Here is a 21,182-nt window from a genome sequence, read left to right on the forward strand (position 1 = left end):
ACTTGATAAATAAATAAGCGAATCAGTGGGGTTGATTAATTAAATTATATTAAATGTACTTACCATAAAACTCTTCAAAACCAATGCTCAATCTTATTTCTTAAATATAAAACTTATAAAAATACTTCACATACTTTCTAAACCAAATTTCCGAATATAAAAATTCAAAACATGATGTACTACTGTACATTACAGTTTTGTTTTTGAGTGTACCTACTAGTAAAACACATGCGTAGTAATGATTTAAAATATATATTATTACGTTCTTAGATCTGAATACTTTTACCGTTTAGTTATTTCAAACATGACGTGAACAAACTTAGTACGTCTTTAGGCTTTAAGTATGCAGAGCTTTTTGTTTGTAACAACGGTACTATTGCGAAGACAAGTGTTCGACAATAGGCTAGTTGACAAAATTTGGAAATTAGTTTAAAACTATAGCTTAGCATCTATTTCACCCCAAAAATATACTATTTTAAGAAAAATACGTTTTTTAAGTTAGTATTTTGAGTTTTTAGAAATGAACTTGAAATTGACCGCGAAAAAGGCCAAGATTGTCATGGCGTCTTGAATGACGTCACACCTCGCGAAACAGCCGTGTTTGTGTATGACAGTCAATTGTGTTTTTTAATAAATAATGAATTCCTCGTATTATAAATACTGTATGGTGCCCCAATGTGAAAGTACAACGATAAAAACGCCAGACAAATTATTCATATACGTACCAAACAATAAATAAATACGAATAAAGTGGTTAAATGGCATGGAGGCAAGATGCTCTTATTTTGTCAACTAATTCCACAATTTATTTCTGTGAAGATCATTTCGATGTAAGTATTAAATACAACTTGATATATCTATTTATAAATGTATAGTAAAAGAAATGAATTTAGCAAATATAATATATCACACATAACCTATAAAATGTTAGGACTAGAATAGGATTTTATGATTTGTTTGAGTTAAAATATTACTTTCGTTTTATAAAATGTAATAATTCAAACGCTTTTTATTTTTTTAGTTGCCAAATGATATGACTAATTATACAGAGTATCATATTATGGGTAAAGACACAAGTGCGCATGAAATCAGGTTGTATACCAACGAAGTTCGAATGCCAAGACGATATATGTTGAAAAAACAAAGTATGTTAATAATCGCAGAGTGTCTGAAAGATCCAGAACCAAGTAGTACCCCCAGTTTATCTGCCATAATGATAATTGATAGCAACAACGTAGCGTTCCACTCTTGTTTCGCGAGGTGTGACGTCACGCGACTCTGACTGGTGTTTAATGTCACGTGATTAAATGCCTCATTTTGTCGATTTTATTTTCCAAAAATATAATTAATCTTTTATTATTTTTGTAGAAAAGTTGTTTTTTTATTTACTAATTATCATGGTTAATCATTAGAAACTCAAAGCCATCCGATTTATTATTAGTGGAAACAAGCCTATTGTCTTGCTGCCATACCATTCATACAACGTGGGGTTGACTTGAAATTAATTTTCATATTATGATCACTTTAAAAAAACATATCAAGTTATTAAATAACTAAAAATAAAAACACGTGATAATTTCTTAAAATTTATTTTCTATGCAACATAAAAAAATATCCATCGTAGTTACAATAAATTACCGTCACTTAATGCGAAATAAACAGTTTATTATTAATTCTTCAACTCAAATGTTCATCGTGCCAATTACATCAGGCAGTAACACTTACATTTTGTCATGAATAACTTTAAATGCAATTAAAGTTGAACAATATTTTGAAAACATTTCAAAAGCTAAAAATAGTCATAACAGAGACACATTCTGAAACACCCGTACAGTATATCTGTATATATCATACTACTCTCATAACTCGCAAATAATAACTCCATCACTTGTTATTTAGAGAACGTGTCCCTATTATAACTCTGTATACAAAGACTTAAATTCACTAAGATATATTCGAGAAATACACTTTTCTATTTCAACTGTTACAAGATAATTTTTTACATTACGTCAAAGTTTTGAATACAATTACGGTCAAACGAAATATTCCTGCACATTTATCCAACCGCAACACATAATTGACAAAGGTTTGTCATGTAAACTAATAATTCGGAATACAAAACCGGTACACTTTTGTGACGTCAGAAACATTTATAAATGCATACATTGTGCACGCGTCGTACAAGAACGAGGGACATCCGTGTACTATTAACTCTAACTTGACAATGGTTCTCCTCCACAGTTATAAGGCAAGTATCGACTAACCGATTTGTTTATTGTTGAAGAGGTAAAATGTAAAATGAACACATATAAAACTCTAATATTCTTAAGGGAAAAGGCAGTGATATATATCACCGTAATTTTGAGTGAGTCAACAATTTAACGTCATTTGTCATTTTGAATGTTAACAATTATACCAAGAGAGAATCTATCATTTATTAACAGCACGGTTTAATAAAAAAAGCGACGAAAACAGACGCGAATCGAACAAGGCATTCCTACTATATTAATTAATATATATATATGTATATTAAATTCTTACTAGACAATAGACATGATAAAGACTCCTTAACAAACAACTTAAAGGGGCTAAGATAACAGTGCTTTCAAATATAATAATGCAATGTCATAAGGTACCAATCGTTACTCAGTAAGCTCAAAATCAGAACAATGTTAGTGTTGCAATTATAAATATATAAAACATGAGCTAGGTAAAAATCATGACCAGAATGTAATTCTATCGAACGCAACGGCTACCGTCGGTCTAGTTTTAAAAACATTGTCCAGATTAAATCTGACTGACAACTTCCGTTTGACAAACAGAGGATATTTTCACAAAATCAACTTGGTCTGACCGCGTGGAATGTATTTTAGGACCCGACACCTTTCAGGCGCATAAATAAATATTAAATATATAAATAAACATTTTATATCCACTGTCAACCGAACTCGATCATTGAAACATTGCATAAACAATAAAGAGTACACGCAAGAGTTACTCGACAGTGTATTTTGTTGGGTAAAATAAATAATGCAAAGAATATATATACTTATTACAGTAGAGCGACAAGCGAACGCCTTAGCTGTCTAACATTAGATAACACGAGACCCTTAACACTAACACGAGATACATTTGAGACATGGGATCGAAAAAATTGCCATGTACATATTCCAAAAAGAAATTTTGGTGCATGGCAACACTGGTGAAGCGCTCGTCTGTATCACGTCAAGGATTACAACTGGAAACATCAACTTGTCATAACATCTGTATGGTGCGTCGTAAAGGCAGATAAATATTAAATTGGGAGATAAAAAGCCTTAACATTTACTATCACTAGTGGGAAAATATTATGAGGATTGACGTCTCAGCAACAGTTAAATTTTATAGCCATTTTTATGGTTTCATTATATTTAATTCGTTTTTATAAAAAGAGAGCGGTAGTTTGAGATTCATTTTAATATCGTTACAGCAATGCGATTTACAAGGCGGTTACTTCGTTTCGTTTCGTCTCCCGTTCCTATAATGAAAGCTGAGCAAGTTGCCGCGACACTGACAGACAAACAAACGGTGCACCTTATCTACATTTCATACGATCACAACATCGAATACAAGTCGTCTCCGATCACCTCCGCAAAGCACCAACGTCGTCCGGTGGTCAAACCGCGCGCTTACAAAAATACTCGATACATTCTTTATAGGAAAATATACTTATGATATAAAGAGTAATTGCTCTGTTTTTTATACAATATATTACTTTTAAACAATTAAAATCAAACTATCCGACCATTACTATATAACGGTGACTTGATTGTATAGTAGGAGCTAACGGTGAAAGATGGACTCATATAATGCTACAGAAATTAATAATAGCTGCAAGAAGCGAATACATTTGCTCTATATAGAAGAATAAATATCAGAATTGATCATTTTAATCTTAAATAGTAATAAAATATAATTCTCATCGTGGTCCTAGCAATTTTGTAGACAAGTGTATAGAAAGATATGCATTTTATATAAAAAATAAACGCGATAGAATGGTGCCAGGTTTTGTTATTCAAATTTAATCCTCGTTACGTTTTGATAAGATTTACGCAACTTGTATAAATAGAGTATTCTAGATATCCTCAGCGAATCTGACCACCGGCATTCAGAGCAATTATTTTTCTTTAAATTTAATCAAATACCATATCATCTGTGACAAAAATAGCATTTCTTATATTCCAAGTCTTCGCGATCTACCGCACTTACCATACGAGTAATTGATATCGAGCCAGAACCGTCTCCTACATTCTATGCGAGCCTATCATTTCAGTCGAACGTGTACATTTTTACAGATATTCGAACCTCGTCTCGGAGGCGACAGAGATTCCTCGATGTTCACACTTTCGAACCTAGTGGCAGGCTATGAGGACTATAATATCACTCGGGTACTTAAAATCAGTCTTAAACAAACGAATCGCATCTCCATTGAAATCGAACATCCGGCTCAACACCGTACGTATAAAACAAACCGAAAACAGTGTAAACTCAAAGAGCCGCCTCGTAGCCGGCACCACCGACACCGATGGGGGCCGGCGACCCGGGCGGCTCCGTCGAAGTAATAAATGAAACTAAATAGATACGAATGATATCAACGAATCCAACAGCGGCAGTAGAGCGACGGCAGCGCCTACACGTAGGTGGGCGGCTGCGCGGCGGGCGCGGCGGGCGCGGGCGGCGCGGGGGGCGCGGGCGGCGGCAGCACGCGCGCGCCGGGCACGTACTGCCCGATGAACGAGCCGTCCTCCGTGAAGCGACCTGCGGGACACGCCTTACTGGAGGTTCGGCAGCCAGGGATATCGAGGATCACTCGTAATAGTCTATATCGGTCGTTCCCCTCCTCTTGAGTGGCATTTTTTTTTCTATATTTTTTTACGAGTAGTCCCCGTGGCGGCGACGTATATTCTTGACGGGTTTTATTGTAATTTATATTTATTTTAAGCACTCAATATTAACTTGTTTTATAAAAAAAAGGTAGGCGGTCGTGAAAGGGGAAGCATAAATGTTATATAGGAATGTTAAACAAATGAGCCCACATTTAAAAAAAAAAGTGTTGTACAAAAAAAATATATATATAAACGAAAAAACGAAAAAAAAAAAAACAAAATCATACCTCTTTTGAAAACATAAAAATGGCGGCGCGTGCAGGAGATAAAGGGTAAACAGACAAGGACGGAAACATGGATACATTTATCTATTCTATTCTTACAATAAATGCAAACTAAAAACATAACGCTCGTGCTCAATATAAAGACTATATTATATTTAGAAACATTCACTGCAATTCACTCTGTCTATAATATCTTTTTTACAACCTAATTAGCTTACAACTAACGTGTACTTAACACCTAACCTAAACGCGTAAGTAGAAATGACGCCTTGCATATTGTTGAACATGTGGAACGATCTTTACTGCGACTATTTTTGAAATAGTACAATAAGATCAAAACGTCCTTACATTACCGATAAAAACAAAGAAATTCGAATTTCAAAGAGATTCTAAACACAACCAAATAGAATAAAAATGGTGGGTAAATTTGTTGAATGGGCCGATCAAATCAGAGACCTCGCGTTGCAGCGATCGGTCGATTGGTTCCTGTTGTGATGCAATGGCACTACGTTTAAGATTCGTCTAGCGGACAGAACGTATATCAGCTTTGTGCAGCCTAAGTGTGTGCGGGGAGGGAGGGGGGAGGAGGCGGGGTTACACGAGCGTAGCGAAGGCCTGCGAGGCCGAGTCGGGCTGACCGGAAGTGGGCGGGCGTCGCTTCCGCCCGTACTGGCCGATGAACGAACCATCCTCGTTCATGCCCGCTGTAATAATCATGCGTACAGGCAATCGTGACAAACGACATAAAGGACTCATGCGATAAGAAAAATAAAAAATAAAAAAAACTAAAATTAAAACATCATGTCATGCTCAAAAAAAAATTACAAGTTGTGTATTTCAAATCGATCTATCCGACATCCACATACCTGTCTCGCCTTCGCCATACTCGGCCATGGAGTCGGTATCGCTCTCGGGTCCGGGCTTAGTGCCGCTGCTCATCGAATGCCGCGATTTGTTGTCAAGTCTGAAAATTAATCAAATTCCGCATCACATGAACCGATACATGAACAAGCGACACTCGCGAGAGGGAGAGAGAGAGAGCGAGAGGGAGAGAGAGCGAGAGCGGTACTGACGGGTGCGTGTACTCGTGGAAGGCGGCGTCGGGGCAGTCGGCGCGGCCGTGCGCCAGCTCGCGGTCGTGCACGTCGTACTTGCCGCCGCGGTTGCGGCGCGCCACGCACACCAGCACCAGCACCAGCAGCAGGAAGGCGAGCGCCACCATCACGCCGATGAACCAGCCCGCCGTCGCCGTGGCCTCCTCGCGCGGCCGCACGCGCGGGTCTGCGGCGCGGACACGTTGCGATTCGTTTAATCCCAATGATAAACTTTTACAAAAGTACGAGTGTAGTAGGTGTCTAAATCAAATCAATAAACTATCTGATTAGACTTACCGATATTGGTATCGACAACTTTGACTTCGCTGGTGCTGAAGTATTCACCGTCGTGAGCGGTGACCTTTACCTCGTACTCCTGCCCCGGCTCCAGGCCCGTCAGGATGACGTAGTCGTCCTCCGTGACTTCGTTGCTCTGCAACCAGTCCGGGTGACCTTTCAGTCTGTACCAGGCGACAAAATGAGTACCGGCGTGACCGTCTAGGGAGGGAATCCACCTGACCAGTATGTGAGCCGTTCCCTCCTTGGCCGGTAGCGTACTGGTCTCGAACACTGGTATGTCAGGCACCGCGTTGACCATAGCCTTAGTTGTTTGTTCTACATAATATTTGTCTCCTTCTCCTGCTTTTGTCTTCGCGCGGATTTCAATTCTGTACTTCGTATTCGGTTCTAATCCAGCCAACTTTGCGCGATCAAATTTGGGATCAATCTCCTTTTTTCTCTCTTGCAGTGGTCCGAGGGATGTGCCGGTGACTTTTTGGTAGTAGATCTTGTATCCTGTCAATATACCGTTTTCGTCCAATGGCTTGTCCCATTTGAGAAGCATAGCTGAAGATCCAATCGGATAAACTTCGAACGATCTGACCGTTCCAGGTTTACCTTCTGGAGTTACGAAGCTAAGAGTTTCACTGGGGGGTCCGTTGAATCTTCCATTGTAGACTAGGATCCTAGCATTATTTTTCTTGAACGGCTTAAATTTAGAGACTAAAGCACTGGACGCGTCGGCTTTAACCAAAATTTCTTTCGGCCGGTCTTCTTCCCCATCTGACCAAGTCTGGATTTTATATCCTTTAAAGTGTCCTCGGACCGACTCAGGCGTCACTGGGTTCCAACTCAACAATGCGGTAGTGCCCGTAGTTACTTGGACAAGGGTGAAGTTTAATGGTGCCTGTAATGGAGTATCTTCACCTGACCATCCAATAACTTCAACTGGTGCGACATTCGAAGTTCCTTTGGAATTGACAGCGATTACCTGTAAGGACATAAGCGTAAAATAAACTTTACGTTACTAAAATGTTCAACCTTAAAAAATTATATATAATAAAAAAAGAATGATTGAATTTACCTTGATCTTGTACGGCTGGAAGGTTGGCGTATTGGGCACTACAAGTTCAGTCTGTTGCCAATTCCTAACCTGCTCCTCGGTCCAGGTCTGCCCCGTGATGTTTCGTCTCCAAGACACCAGGTAGTAGAAGCCGGGACCGTTGTGCTCGATCTGGGGCATTTTCTGAAAGAATAAGTAGGAATCGTTAAGTCAGAGTCGCGACCGCTGGGTGCTGGGCGCTGGCGTCTGGTCTCCGACACGCACCGACCACGAGATGACCATGTTAGTGGGGTGGCTGCCCTCGCCCTCGACGCGGTCGGGGTTCTTGTAGGGCACGTCGGGGCGCGTGGAGCACACGTCGGAGTGCGCGGAGGGCGCGGAGGGCCCGATCTTGTTCCACGAGAGCACGCGGAACGTGTAGTTGGCCCACGGGCTCAGCTCCACGGCCCACGACGTGTCGATGGCGGGAACGCTGTCGCTGGCCAGATCCCAGCTGTCGGGCGTGAAGCTCGTGTTGTACTGGATCGAGAAGCGCAGAATGGGCGCGCGGTTGTCGCCCATCGAGTGCCAGCGCAGCTTGGCCAGCTTCTCGTGGCACTCCACGCCGTCCAGCGCCGGCGGGTTGGGCTTGTCTGCGGACGGAGGCGGTTGGATCACTCGGATTCGGAACGTGTGTTCTTGTCGAGCCGGGCGTCACTCGTAACAGGGGCATACCTTGAACGGTCAACGTCGCCTGGGCGCGCGCCTCGTCGATGGCCGTCCGCGCGATGCAGGTGTATTCCCCGGAGTCCAGCTCCGTGGTGTCGGATATGAGCAGCGAGTAGTCGTTGGTCATCCGGAATCTCGGTTGATTCTCGAAATCGATCGGCTGTCCGTCGTTGAGCCAGATGATCTCCAGTTTCAGCGAGTCATCGGCGTTGGCGTTGCAGCGGAAGGTCGCCGAGGAGCCCGCCGCGACCTCGTAGTGCTCGGGTTTGTCCGTGATGACTGTGCGTTCTGTGACAGAGGAAGCGTTTATTTGTCTTTTATTGCTTTCATGAAATGTATAATTTAGTCTAAAATATGTACTTTTATACATTTATAATATATACAGAAATTCCGCATTTCTATGCAGTCTCTATAACAACTAGGAGTTGTTATTTAAGGTTAGTTCAATGTTAAGAAAAAAACATACTAAGACCATAACAGAATAAACATACTTTTAACAACAAGCGATCCAAATGCAGACTTTTCTCCAAACTTGTTCTTAGCGTAACACTGGTAGGTGCCCATGTCGGTGTATGATACGTCTCTGATCACGAGGTCGCCCTCCGAAGTTATGTTGTACCTGACGAGCGAAGAATTCACGTGATTAACATTTTTTAATGTTACAAATGAGCAGGTAGCCTGGCAAATACGCCACCTGGTGTTTATTGGTAACCAGCACCCGTAGAAACTGGCACTATAAGAAGTAATAACCATCCTTTAGATCCTAATATTCTGGGAACCAAGATTTTATTGTACGTTGTGCTTGTAGTTAAGTGAGCTAGTAGGTTCAGTCAGCTGTCTAACCGAAATACAACAAAACTAAGTATTGCTTTTAGACAGTAGAATATAACACTATTATTTAGATAGTATGGGCCAAGCGAAGGAACTATATGACCTTATATAAACTTGTTTAGCAATGGCTCACTCACTCATTACGTCATAATAAATCAACGCAGAAACTGATCTATTTGGCGATGACCAACACACACTGCTATTAAAACATTAATTTTATTTTACAATCATAAAAAACAAATTTGTAAATAACTTTATTTACAAATTTAATCGATTTATTAGCATTCATGATAAGTTTTCGACAAACAGTGTTGTTTCTTATTTATTAAGGACATTTACTATCTAGAGTAAAATAATTGGCGAATCAAGACGCGGAAATAGTTGACGTTTACCGAGTCGCTGAGTGGGTGGCGAAGACATTATGAACCAATTATTTTAATAACCAGAAAAGTGCCGAGGCTGCTATTCGGGGATCTAGAATTAACAGTCATTGACATAATTAAGACCATAGGCCATACTATACTATAATACAGGGGTATAGACTATGAATATGACATAAACTGTACGATAGGCATGTCAAAAGTTGATCAAACGCTTATCTTACTCCCTCTAAATAAATCTAGACGCAAATGATATTCACAATTGTTTTCTTTTATCTATTTTTAAAATTTCTGGAAAAATAATATCTTCAATTAATAAATTATAATAAATTATTTCAACGCTTTGTGAGTCGAGATGGCCCAGTGGTTAGAACGCGTGCATCTTAACCGATGTAATGATTTCGGGTTCAAACCCAGGCAGGCACCACTGAAATTTCATGTGCTTAATTTGTTTTTATAATTCATCTCGTGCTCGGCGGTGAAGGAAAACATCGTGAGGAAACCTGCATGTGTCTAATTTTCAACGAAATTCTGCCACATGTGTATTCCGCCAACCCGCATTGGAGCAGCGTGGTGGAATATGCTCCAAACCTTCTCCTCAAAGGAGAGGAGGCCTTTATCCCAGCAGTGGGACATTTACGGGCTGCTAATGCTAATAATGCAACGCTTTAGCCACTACCGTAGCAATGTATAACAATAACATGTAATCATTGTTTAAGAGTTCCATATTTAAAAGACACCATTTTTGACTGGATTCAGAAAAAAAAACAACGGCGATATATTAGTGAGGTTTCTAACTTTGTCCAAAACATAGATTGTTTTATTGTTATATTTATATCGAAATTTTCGTGCTTTTGGTGTATCTTTAATTTGTATTTCAGTATGCCTGCATGTACCAGGAAGCCTAAAAAATAGCAATGGTCTCTTAGATTGAGGTTGTAATTTTGTCGGCGAAGTTTGTGACACCATATCAATTCAAATTATAGAGGACAATACTCACTTTCCCCCGGTGACGTCGACGTCGTCTCTCATCCATTTGACGATAGGCTTGGGCGCGCCGAACACGCGACACTTGAGAACCGCTTCCGAACCGTCCACTTTGGTCAGATTTTCTGGACCCTCCTTGATTTCTGGCGGTATGGCTAGAAACAAAATATATGATTTGATAAAATGAAGTCAATAACTAAAAATCTATTTATTATTATATAAAGATGATGCACAATTTTCTTTATATAAAAAAAACTAATAAATCATTCGAAAGGACGAATAATTTAGTAAAAAAAAAATGGTCGTGTGTTCGACCACTGATTATACTTAATTTAATTAACATTTTGGCAGATTCTAAATAAATAACATACGATCTTGTCTTGGTTTTTCCAGTCCTGTAGTTAATGGATCATTAATTAAAATTACTCCGCAAAGATTTATAACCATTCATCACAGATATAACAATTAGCAGAGTACAAATTAAAAGTGAGGACGAATTCATTCCGCTAATGTATTTCATAAGTTGTACCATGTATATCTTAATTTATCATCTAAAAATCCATTTTTAAGCCAGAAAATGTATACAGAACACGCATTAATCACCATTTTTACTATCTTGACCTATTTATTTATAAATAATTCATAATAACTCTCGCATTGTGAGCATCCGCAACAATTCGTAGATTGCAGTGTGGGCGTGTGAATGTACCGCCGTCCAGCGACCTGCGCGGATGTCTCTAATACACCTCGCATCTATCATTTAGACTAAACTTAGGTTGATGCAGGATATGATGCAGTATTTGTGAACGTCTTAACGGGTTTTTGATCACGTTTTTTATACACGGTTAAAAATAATAGCTAAAATGATCACAGTACAAGACGAAATCCAAATTCTGAATTTAATACTATTATCCGTAAATACTAAAGCGTAACGTCATATTCTATACGTAACGGTGAACAAATCGATAACTAAACAAAGGTGTGAAGGGTGATTGAACTTTGGGCAAAAAAATATGCCCCCGGGTTGTAACCAACCGCGGTCCGGTATTTTCGGGGGTTGCAGATGATTCATCCGCAGGTATCGAACACGCTTTGGATACGCAAGAATTTGTGCAGCTGGATGATTTTGCATCACTTGAGTAACGAATCTTAGCGTAGTTTTTTTAAGGTACTCGTTGTCATTAAATGAAAATGTTTTTTGTAACGGTTTTTTTTTACACAATGGCAATAGTTGTAGAAAAGTTATACTTACACCATCGTAGTATTTCTTTGTATTCATTTTAATAATAACTATATTTTATATATCTAAATAATTATTAAATAAATAATAATAATAATAGATGCGATTAGGCAAAAATTATAAACCAACGGCGAAATTAATTTATTTTTTCTTGTTAGAAATAAAAATTTCCTTTAAAGTTAAATTAAAACCACACCCAATTAGTCTTGATATTTTATTATTTATTAATAAGTTACCTAATTTTCATGTTCGTTACGAATTGTTTAATGCAAAAATCATAATTATTATATAGTGAAGAGGACTTGTCAGCTATGACGCAAAAGTAACGACGCCTTAATTAAAATTTCCTCTCAGATACAAATAACACGACATAGTAAATATGTCATGAATTACGACAATAATTTTATAAGGATACTTCGAAAGCAATATTCTGACGTATAGTGACGTCAGAAATCTATTTTTAATTATGATATGAATAATTTTGAGTAATAATCTTTTTCACTTTACTATGAGTGTTTATATTTTTTTTAATTTTCTTAATTAGCTAACTAGCCTGATAGAAGATGTCCTGTATAATTTCGAATGCATACAAAAGTAGTATTTTTCGGGAAAAATATTCCTGATTTTAGTTTCATAGTTTTACTCTACCAAAACCCAATCCGTCTAGCCGTTCTCAAGTGATGTACATACTTTATTATTTTAATTAAAAAAAAAAAGTATACTTACATTGTACATTTATGTAGACGTCCTTATAAACGTATCCGTTCGAGTTGGTAGCGTTACAACCGTAGTTGCCCGTATCTTTCTTCACCAGATCCGTGATGATGATGGAATTGGACGTGACCTGTCTTCTGGGGTTTGATTCCGCTTGCTCTATCGGTTTACCGTTGTGCACCCAAGCTATTTGAGGTTCTGGTGTACCGCCAGCTTTACAATTTATAATAGCTGTCTCTCCTTCGGCGAGGTTCTGGAATTGCGGCTCTTCGATGAAGAAAGGAGCGGCTGTGGAGGAAAAAAATATGTTACATAAATAGTAGTCTTCGAAGGAGTTTCTTTCGTCGTTCAATGCGTCCTTTATTTTAGAAGAATAAAAGACAGATATAATACATATACATATATGATGGTAAAAAATATTGATTGTAAATACACAACAAAACCCAATCCTTAACTTAGCTGGACGTAAAATATAACTTGGATTTTCACATACGTAATATTATTTATATTATTTGGTATAGACGAGTCCGTTGCATGATAGTTTGCTTGTGTGAAAAAAAGAAAAATCGATTCTTGACAAAATAAGATCAGAATCAGATCCTCTGATCTGATTTCGTCTATAAAAAAGGACAAGAAAATATTCTCTGTGCTCAAATACCTATGCATACACATATAGCTATATCTTTGTCTTCGGAATATATTAAATATGGAACGTGCATTACCCAGCAAGTGAATTGTTTATAATATATTATGTTAAATTTAAACCAATATTTTTAAATATAAGCCACGTCAAGGAAAGATACAGCTTGGGGCCTTTAAAATGGTCCACTTGATAATTTCGATGAGGGTATTTTGAGCCCTTTGAACTCTGTAGTATGAAATCATCAAATATAAAATCTTTTATCGCTAAGTGCTCACTTGAAAATACAATAAATGACGAAATACAGGAAAAACGATAAAATTTTACAACTAAGTTCATTTTGAAATTAAGTATATCAATGTTTCTCTTTTAAAGCATCAACTTTAGGTAGCATTATATTCGAAATTTATAATCCCCTACCGGAGGGTAAATGTTGTATCGGTATAACGAATGGGATTTAAGTTATTTTGAGGGGTAGGAACGCATTACATACATCATGTCACAAATACTACGGTTTTTATTTCAACCACCATTTGGCAAAATACGCTTCCCTGGTTCCGTATGCATTTTCCCTTTGTTTCAACACCTTTTAAGGCTCAAATGTTCAAATAAAGCCATTGTTACGAATCCAGCCCCTCGCGAGCAGAACGTGATCGCGTGATTAAAGCAATGCATGCGACTGTAGCCCTCAACAATGCCAGTGACACCTTCGTATTGAAAACATTTTTTTATTTTTCGTTAATTATTTTTCCCCCATTTGTAAACACTTGAGGAAATATCAAGTAAAAATAGACCTCTTGAGCGTAAATCCGGCGTTTCATACAAATTAAACTCACCCGTCACATTAATCGTTCGCTCAGTTATTTATTTTTGTTTATTTAAAATTGGATCTTGTATTAACTTTTTTATTTTTGAATTTCCGAATTTATTAAAGTTGTTTAAAAAAACCGCCCTGAATAGTCAAAGGGTCATGCTGGACAAAGATTTCTGGACCTTATTCAACTAGGTTTGGCAGATACCGAATCAAAATTACTTCTTACACATGAACCTGACACCACTGAGCACGAGTTATCAAACACAGATTAAGCACATGAAAACATATTCATTAAAATTTTATTTATACCAAAATACTTCAAGGTTTTGCAAGTGTGCAGTAATCCAGGGATGTTTATATATCGCATACATAACACTTAGATGTAATCCCTCAATTGTCGCGTGCATTGCTGAGTTATTCGCGTGACACAATTACTCCAGCGTAGTGACGCGTAACAGCAATGTACTAAACAATTTATGTAACGAGATTATGCGATCGCTTTGCTGGTTGTGATGGGACATTATCTTTCGAACTGCGGTCAGGAATTATTGGAATTTCTGATTATTGGAAGTTCTGTCGAACTGTGTTTAGTTAGTTGAGTTTGCTTCTAAGGTATCCGATGAGCGGCATTGTCCTATTGCATTACAAGCGACCTCTTCTATTTATTGACAAAATGAGTTACGAAAGATCACAAGTTTACATTACTTTTAAAAAACGAACACGCCTACTTTTTCAACGTAAAGAAAATTCGCGAATCTTGTGCTGGTATTATGGCGTTTACAAAATTCTCATCAAATATTCCGTAGGCTTATTAGATCATAAAACGCGCTGCAAGACGCTTATATTTGCATATACCAAAAATGCGAAACGGTCCATTATCCGAAATATTGCACCCTTATAGGGACAGCGACGAACCTCGCCTCAATTGGACGCATTAGAGCCGCACTTCCGGACCGTCATTACGACTAAATTACGCTTATGCTGGAGGCGTTTCATTATATTGAATTAGATCAATCAAACGTCATCGCCGTTATCAAGTCATCTTATAAAACCAAAATAACATATCCTACCACGTGTTTCTCATTGAAGCATGGTGGTTAATTATGAAATCGCTGGATGAAATTTACCAACGGCTCTAAATATATGAGCAAAGTTCGCCCTTTCATTTGTATGGTGGGCGTAATCAGACTATATTATGATCCTATAAATAGACGAGCCGGTATAACGATGCTCATGTACACGCCCGAGTCGTCAGCTGGGCAACATGAAAGCGCTCTTCGCGAAATAAATAACCCGGTTGCGATATTCATAAGGCAAGGGAAATGGTAAGGGTGAGGGCACTCGTTCAGGCTTGCTTGGGTTCGAAAGTTTCTCTCGTAAAGCCAAAGAATATTTTTTATTTACGAAGCTCTGAAATAATTCTTCATGAACGATTTTGTATGCCGTCTGAAACGTCGTGTTTAATTTGCATTAGGTATTTTGAGCCGTTAAATTTTTGAGATAAATTGAAAATATGACGACAGAAAGGGTACAAAAATATGAATTAAACTATAACTAGTGAGTTGAATATATTTATCGATAAGTTTAGTGTGGTTTAATTTAACATACCTTCAACGTTTAACTGGATGGAGTACGTCTGGGCAGTACCAACACCGTTGCTGACTTCGCATGTATATGTTCCCTGATCTTCGTAACCAGCTCGTTTGATGACTAAAGTTTTTCCATAATTGTCTTGAGTTATCCGCTGTGATGATAGTATCGTCCGTCCTTCTTTTTTCCAAACCACTTGAGGTAACGGCCTATGGATTACAATTGCGTAAATTTCTGACGTAGCAAATATGTCTTGGAAGTAATTACGGGAAGTAATTATAAATATATTTTTAAGTAGATTAGTTGGCGCAATGAAACCCATAAATACTGTTTCATAAATATACAAAAAATGCGATTCACTGTATCTATGTTATACAGCTTATATATAAATAAACTAAATCGCTGGTATTTATTGATACGTTTTTATTTTATAAACACTTTTATTCAGTAAACGGTATTTATAAACGACAATGATAAAATACCACAAATAACAATGGACGATAAATCATCATTGAATTCAATAATAGGACATGTTCCAGATTGCTGTTATCCAAGGTTTTCATAGTTCACAGGAACATGTATGATTTATCGTGTTAAAAATAAAATCACAGTCACTAATGACACATATGCAATGTTAGGCGCCATTAACTTAGTGATTCATTATATCATGTTGATAGTTACAAGGCTTATTAAAATTCTCAAGCTAAGGACACGGGTACGTCTAAAGGCGACCTATTTGGCACACGCCTCCCCTTATAAAGCCAAGTCTGAAAAATGCATTATAAAGTCATTACCCTGATTCTCTAAAGTAGTTCAAGCATTATAACAATGTTACTTTGACGGAACAAGATCAAGTCTGTTAACTGAATAAATAGCATGCGGGTATCGGTGCCGTATATTTTATAGATGAAAGCATCCTATTTGTCACTTTAATTGTTTGAATACTTACGTCCCGCCATAAATGCAATACAGCTCCACTTTCTTGCCTCGCCATGCTTTCTCCACTCTTCTGGTCGTATATTGCCTGACAGGGGGATACTTATTCGATGTCGGAGATATGCCCGTTTGCTCAACTTGCAAGTAAACTTTATTACCTAACTTATACTCATTTCTGAATACTGATTTTGCGGCACATGTGTAGGCGTAGTCTACGCTCGCGTCGAACCGAGTTACGTTCGAGAACCACAGGTTTCCTTCAGGATCTAATGTCATACGTGAATTATTTATCGTCTTGAGCTGCCCTTGTTCGCCTTGCAACATCCAGTAGACATTCGGACTGGGGTGACCATCAGGAGGCGCGCAGGTTAGGTTGAATGGATGACCTTCCTGAGCAGTAATTGTTTGTTGAGGTCCATCGGTTTCTTTGAATGAGTTGAGCTCTGCTTTTCTCACGTACACCGAATTCGAGGTAGCTGTTCCCCATTCGTTGTAAGCGAAACATTGGTACTGGCCGAGATCCTCGTTGCGTGGTTTACTAACGACCAGCGTACCACGGCCTGGTTGCTGGGAGATTCGATTGTCGTAGCTCGTATATTCAAAGGGCTTGCCATTCTTGATCCACCTATACCTGTTGAACAAAAATAACCGGTTAAGTATGATGTAATGATGAAACGAGACACTGTCGAATCATTATAATTGGCCATGACAGAGGTTTTGCACGTTCGAAACGAACCTTACTCCCACTACATTTTATAATAAACAATGCTGTTAAAAGAGTACCCATAAACAAATATTATCTTTGGTGGAGTATAAAAACGTCGTTTAACATTTTTATATATTTACATAAAAACATACTAAACATTGGTAGGTTTTTCTCGTGAACGATGTCATAATATTCGAACGTTGGTAAAGCATTGAAATGTCAATAACCGACAACAAAGGACTATCGGAACAATATGTTGGATTTACTGAATTATTTTTCAATACTTTCACAATAGCAAACAATTTTTGCGTTATAATTAATTAAGAACTTTGCCCTTAATTTCGAGGTAATCAGAATAGGTTAATTTAAGTTACAATTTTTCATAATACTAAACCAGTTAATTTAATATATATTATAACGTTCTGTATAGTAAATAGTATATCCAAAGTAATTTGAGTAAATATAACATTATTAACAGTGACACAATATTTCCGATGTCTGCTCCTTGAGATGGCTGCGTTGAGTCAGAATGACTGACTCATGAATAATTTATTAGGATTCATAATGTTCATGAACGAACTTGCTTCTCCTAACCCGCATATGGATACAGACAGCTTCACTTTGGTTGTAAAAGTTGATAAGTTTTAACTTCGGGTTCGCAGTATTCCAAATTTAATTAAGTTTTTTATATCAATGCAAAATTATTTAAAAATGAAATCAATTGTTTTGATGGAACTAGTTTAAAATTCAATTACAAGATTTGACCCAACACACATACGTTATTATTTAAATATGTGTAAAGTTAAATAAAAGTAAAGCATTTACTTAAAACACTTTGAAGACGCGTAAGGAGTTTAAGAATTCATTTGTATAATTAATTATTTTCAAACAGATTACAATAATTTAGATTGACGCAGACCCTCGTTCAGTTCGATCGGCATGAAATCACAAAGCATCTATTGATTATGCAATAAGTATTGTGTTCCAGATCTGGAGTTTCATTAGTCAAGAGTTTGGAGCACCTATTATACATTCAGTAATATAAACTAGGCACGATGTTTTCAGTATGTTTACGTCATTCAGTTTATAGTGAGAAACACTTCTAAATAATTGTTTTATAAAGCTTCTACTAACGAGGTATTTAATGAGCGAAGTTTTAAGCAATTATCACACTGCCCAGAGAGACAATTCATGCATGGAACATATTTTTATAGTTCAAGTAAACATAATGTGTATATTTTGGTGATATTTGTTAACACCCCACAATCCGCTTTTATGACAGGGTAAAGTATTTAACTATAAAAACACCTACAGACAACGATCACGATAGGAACTCAGCCCTACCATACGAATTCGAATTGCCTTCCACTTAACCGAACTCGTTACAGCCAAGTGTGTGCAAATATGTTCTACGCGAGGGGAATCCTACTATGAAGATGGGACACTTGAATCAAGGAGCCATCCTCATCCCGCTCTCTTGGTGTAACGATTCTTCAGTTGATCTTCCAAATCATTAATTCTTAAGTCAGATCTTTTGAACGTTTTTTACCAAACAACAGTGCAGAAAAGGGAACGCATTAGATATACTGTCTATATAGTATATTTTTATTACGCTAAAAACTAGTGGAACATACAAGGCAAACGGCATCAATAGGAGCGCTCGGGTCGATAAGGAGAAGGGAATATTTGCGTGCTGACTAATTGGATAGTTTTGTATTATATATTTAATACTCATTTACTAATTCAATTTTCTTAAAAGTATTTTTTCAACTAAAAGGTATTTCTTCAATTAAAAGGTTTTTTTACCTTAATAGTGGTTTTATTTCGCCACTCCTAAAACAAGCACGCACGCACGCACATCGTGGACAGCCATTTGCAAGATTTATCCATGCTATGGCCTTAGACTATAGTTTCGTACTTTTTTAAATATGTAACAATATGTTCATGACTCATCATCATCATCCTCCTGCCCTTATCCCAATTTTACTTGGAGTCGGCGCAGCATGTCTTCTTCTACCATACTTCCCTGTCGGAATTCCCATCTCACAAGTAACATTCTTTCTAACCATATCGTCTTTCACACAATCCATCCATCGTGTCTTTGGTCGTCCCCTACCTCTATATCCATCCACATCCATGCTCAAGACCTATTTAATATATTTTTTTTTTAAATACTAAATACATTAACAAGAGTAATCCGAATTATATTTACAATCCGTATATTTTTTTGTTATGCTAAGAGATACACTGCAGTAAAGTGTGTGCACAAATAGAACTCTTTGTATTTGTACAATATGTTCAATGTATAAAGGAAGTAGGGCACGACTCGCTGTAGCATACTTGTTAGATTTCATACTTAACCCTATACTGTCACAGCCTTATATCCGACAAGATTAAAAAAAAACTGCCCAAGAATGCACTCATCTTAATGTATGCATAATATGTATTCGTATGCATTATACAAGAATACTGGTAATTTACATTAATCGCAAACGATTTGATATGTTAACATACAATTAAATCATTCATATACCTTTGAATGGGGGTGTGGTTCATTTACTTGATTTATTGATAGTGAAAGACACACAACTTAAATTGTCTGGTTATAAGTCAAACGAAAATAGTCTATATGGCTATGTTGGTAGGATGAGTTCGTGTAAACAACAGCAAAAGGGACAAAATTGTATTCGCCATTTAACAGTTTATATGTCTCGTATTGCTAATGTCTATTGGGCACTTAGGTATAATTAGGTGTTCTAATGTCCCGTCTGTATTACTACTACTATAGTATTGAAAATCTAGCTAATTGTACGTCTATAGACATTAGTATTGTTAAATGCGTCAGTCAATTATGATGTTCTATGTGAGACGTTTTATTATTTATAGTGCCTGTTATCATAGTTGCTCGCTCACCTTTCACATAGTAATACAAAACACAATGTGTAACTGTGTAATAAGTGGTAAGTCGTGGTCTTAGTAATGTATGGGAATCAAACTGCACTACCGTTTGGAAACATTCAAACACTAACATACAGTGAGGTCCGATTGTACGATTATCTGATTGATCGATTAAAGTAAAAACACAATATTTTGAACGCAATCTGGGTCAAAAATTATGAAAATTTATGCTCATAAATATCTAGTCACACCCTGTAGTTATTATAAAAGGAAATTAGCTAGTCAAGTCACATTCGCAACAGGCGACGCGATGTTTAATTTACTAATGTATATATCTACGTGACCCACTAACCCCCTATGGGTTATGGGTAATGGCTTATATTGATAATAAGTTATTTATGTTTTTAATACTTATATGAACCACTATTATTGTTTATTTATATTGTATTAAAATACTATATTTTCTATCTATCTTAACCGGTAAAGTAATGAATGAAATTCGATAAACACGCAATAGTAAAAAATAAAATGAATATAATAGATATTAGATGATATTGCATGAACTTAGATCCTATTCTCTAGTCGTTGTCGACCAATTAATTTCATATTGAAGTTTAGTTAATTTGATATTACATTTTTACATTAGCAGCCTGCAAATTTCCCACGGCTGGGCTAAAGGCCTCCTCTCCCTTGAGGAGAAGGTTTGGAGCATATTCCACCACGCTGCTCCAATGCGGGTTGGCGGAATACACGTGTGGCAGAATTTCGTTGAAATTAGACACATGCAGGTTTCCTCGCGATGTTTTCCTTCACCGCCGAGCACGAGATTAATTATAAACACAAATTAAGCTCATGAAAATTCAGTGGTGCCTGCCTGGGTTTGAACCCGAAATCATCGGTTAGGATGAACGCGTTATAACCACTGAGCTATCTCGGCTCAATTGATATTGATCGTTTCGGAAACTTGGCGGACATTTATTTTGAGCAATAGAGCATTTACTTGATCTTCGAACACGGTGCAATATTCCTTAGCATATTACGAGATTCAATAAATTGTTATATTTTGCTGTGTCAAAAGATTTTTTATTACTTTATTGTTTTATTTGAACAAAATGTCAAACATTACACGAATAGACAAGAGTCCTTCACCTAG

At 37.3% G+C, this 21,182-nt stretch overlaps 1 protein-coding gene across 4 annotated transcripts in view; it reads right to left on the minus strand.

Annotated features, from left to right (window-relative positions):
* Nucleotides 1–1,573: 1,573 nt before the first annotated feature.
* LOC125067222 (neuroglian) overlaps nt 1,574–21,182 on the minus strand; it is a 34,452-nt gene continuing 14,843 nt past the window's right edge. For 2 of the 4 annotated variants that reach the window (XM_047675688.1, XM_047675698.1), the window contains exons 4-15: nt 16,439–17,056; nt 15,508–15,698; nt 12,458–12,733; nt 10,505–10,646; nt 8,785–8,912; nt 8,300–8,581; nt 7,850–8,217; nt 7,607–7,768; nt 6,541–7,513; nt 6,223–6,430; nt 6,016–6,113; nt 1,574–4,797 (exon numbers count right to left, since the gene is read on the minus strand). In XM_047675688.1, coding sequence (XP_047531644.1) covers nt 4,670–4,797; nt 6,016–6,113; nt 6,223–6,430; nt 6,541–7,513; nt 7,607–7,768; nt 7,850–8,217; nt 8,300–8,581; nt 8,785–8,912; nt 10,505–10,646; nt 12,458–12,733; nt 15,508–15,698; nt 16,439–17,056 — 3,574 coding nt within the window. In that variant the 3' untranslated portion in view covers nt 1,574–4,669. Of the gene's footprint in view, nt 4,798–5,589; nt 5,854–6,015; nt 6,114–6,222; nt 6,431–6,540; nt 7,514–7,606; nt 7,769–7,849; nt 8,218–8,299; nt 8,582–8,784; nt 8,913–10,504; nt 10,647–12,457; nt 12,734–15,507; nt 15,699–16,438; nt 17,057–21,182 lie in introns of those variants that run through there. The other 2 variants (XM_047675715.1, XM_047675707.1) reach the window with 2 other exon arrangements.

This window comes from Vanessa atalanta, chromosome 1, assembly GCF_905147765.1.
Source record: "Vanessa atalanta chromosome 1, ilVanAtal1.2, whole genome shotgun sequence".
Lineage (NCBI taxonomy): Eukaryota > Metazoa > Arthropoda > Insecta > Lepidoptera > Nymphalidae > Vanessa > Vanessa atalanta.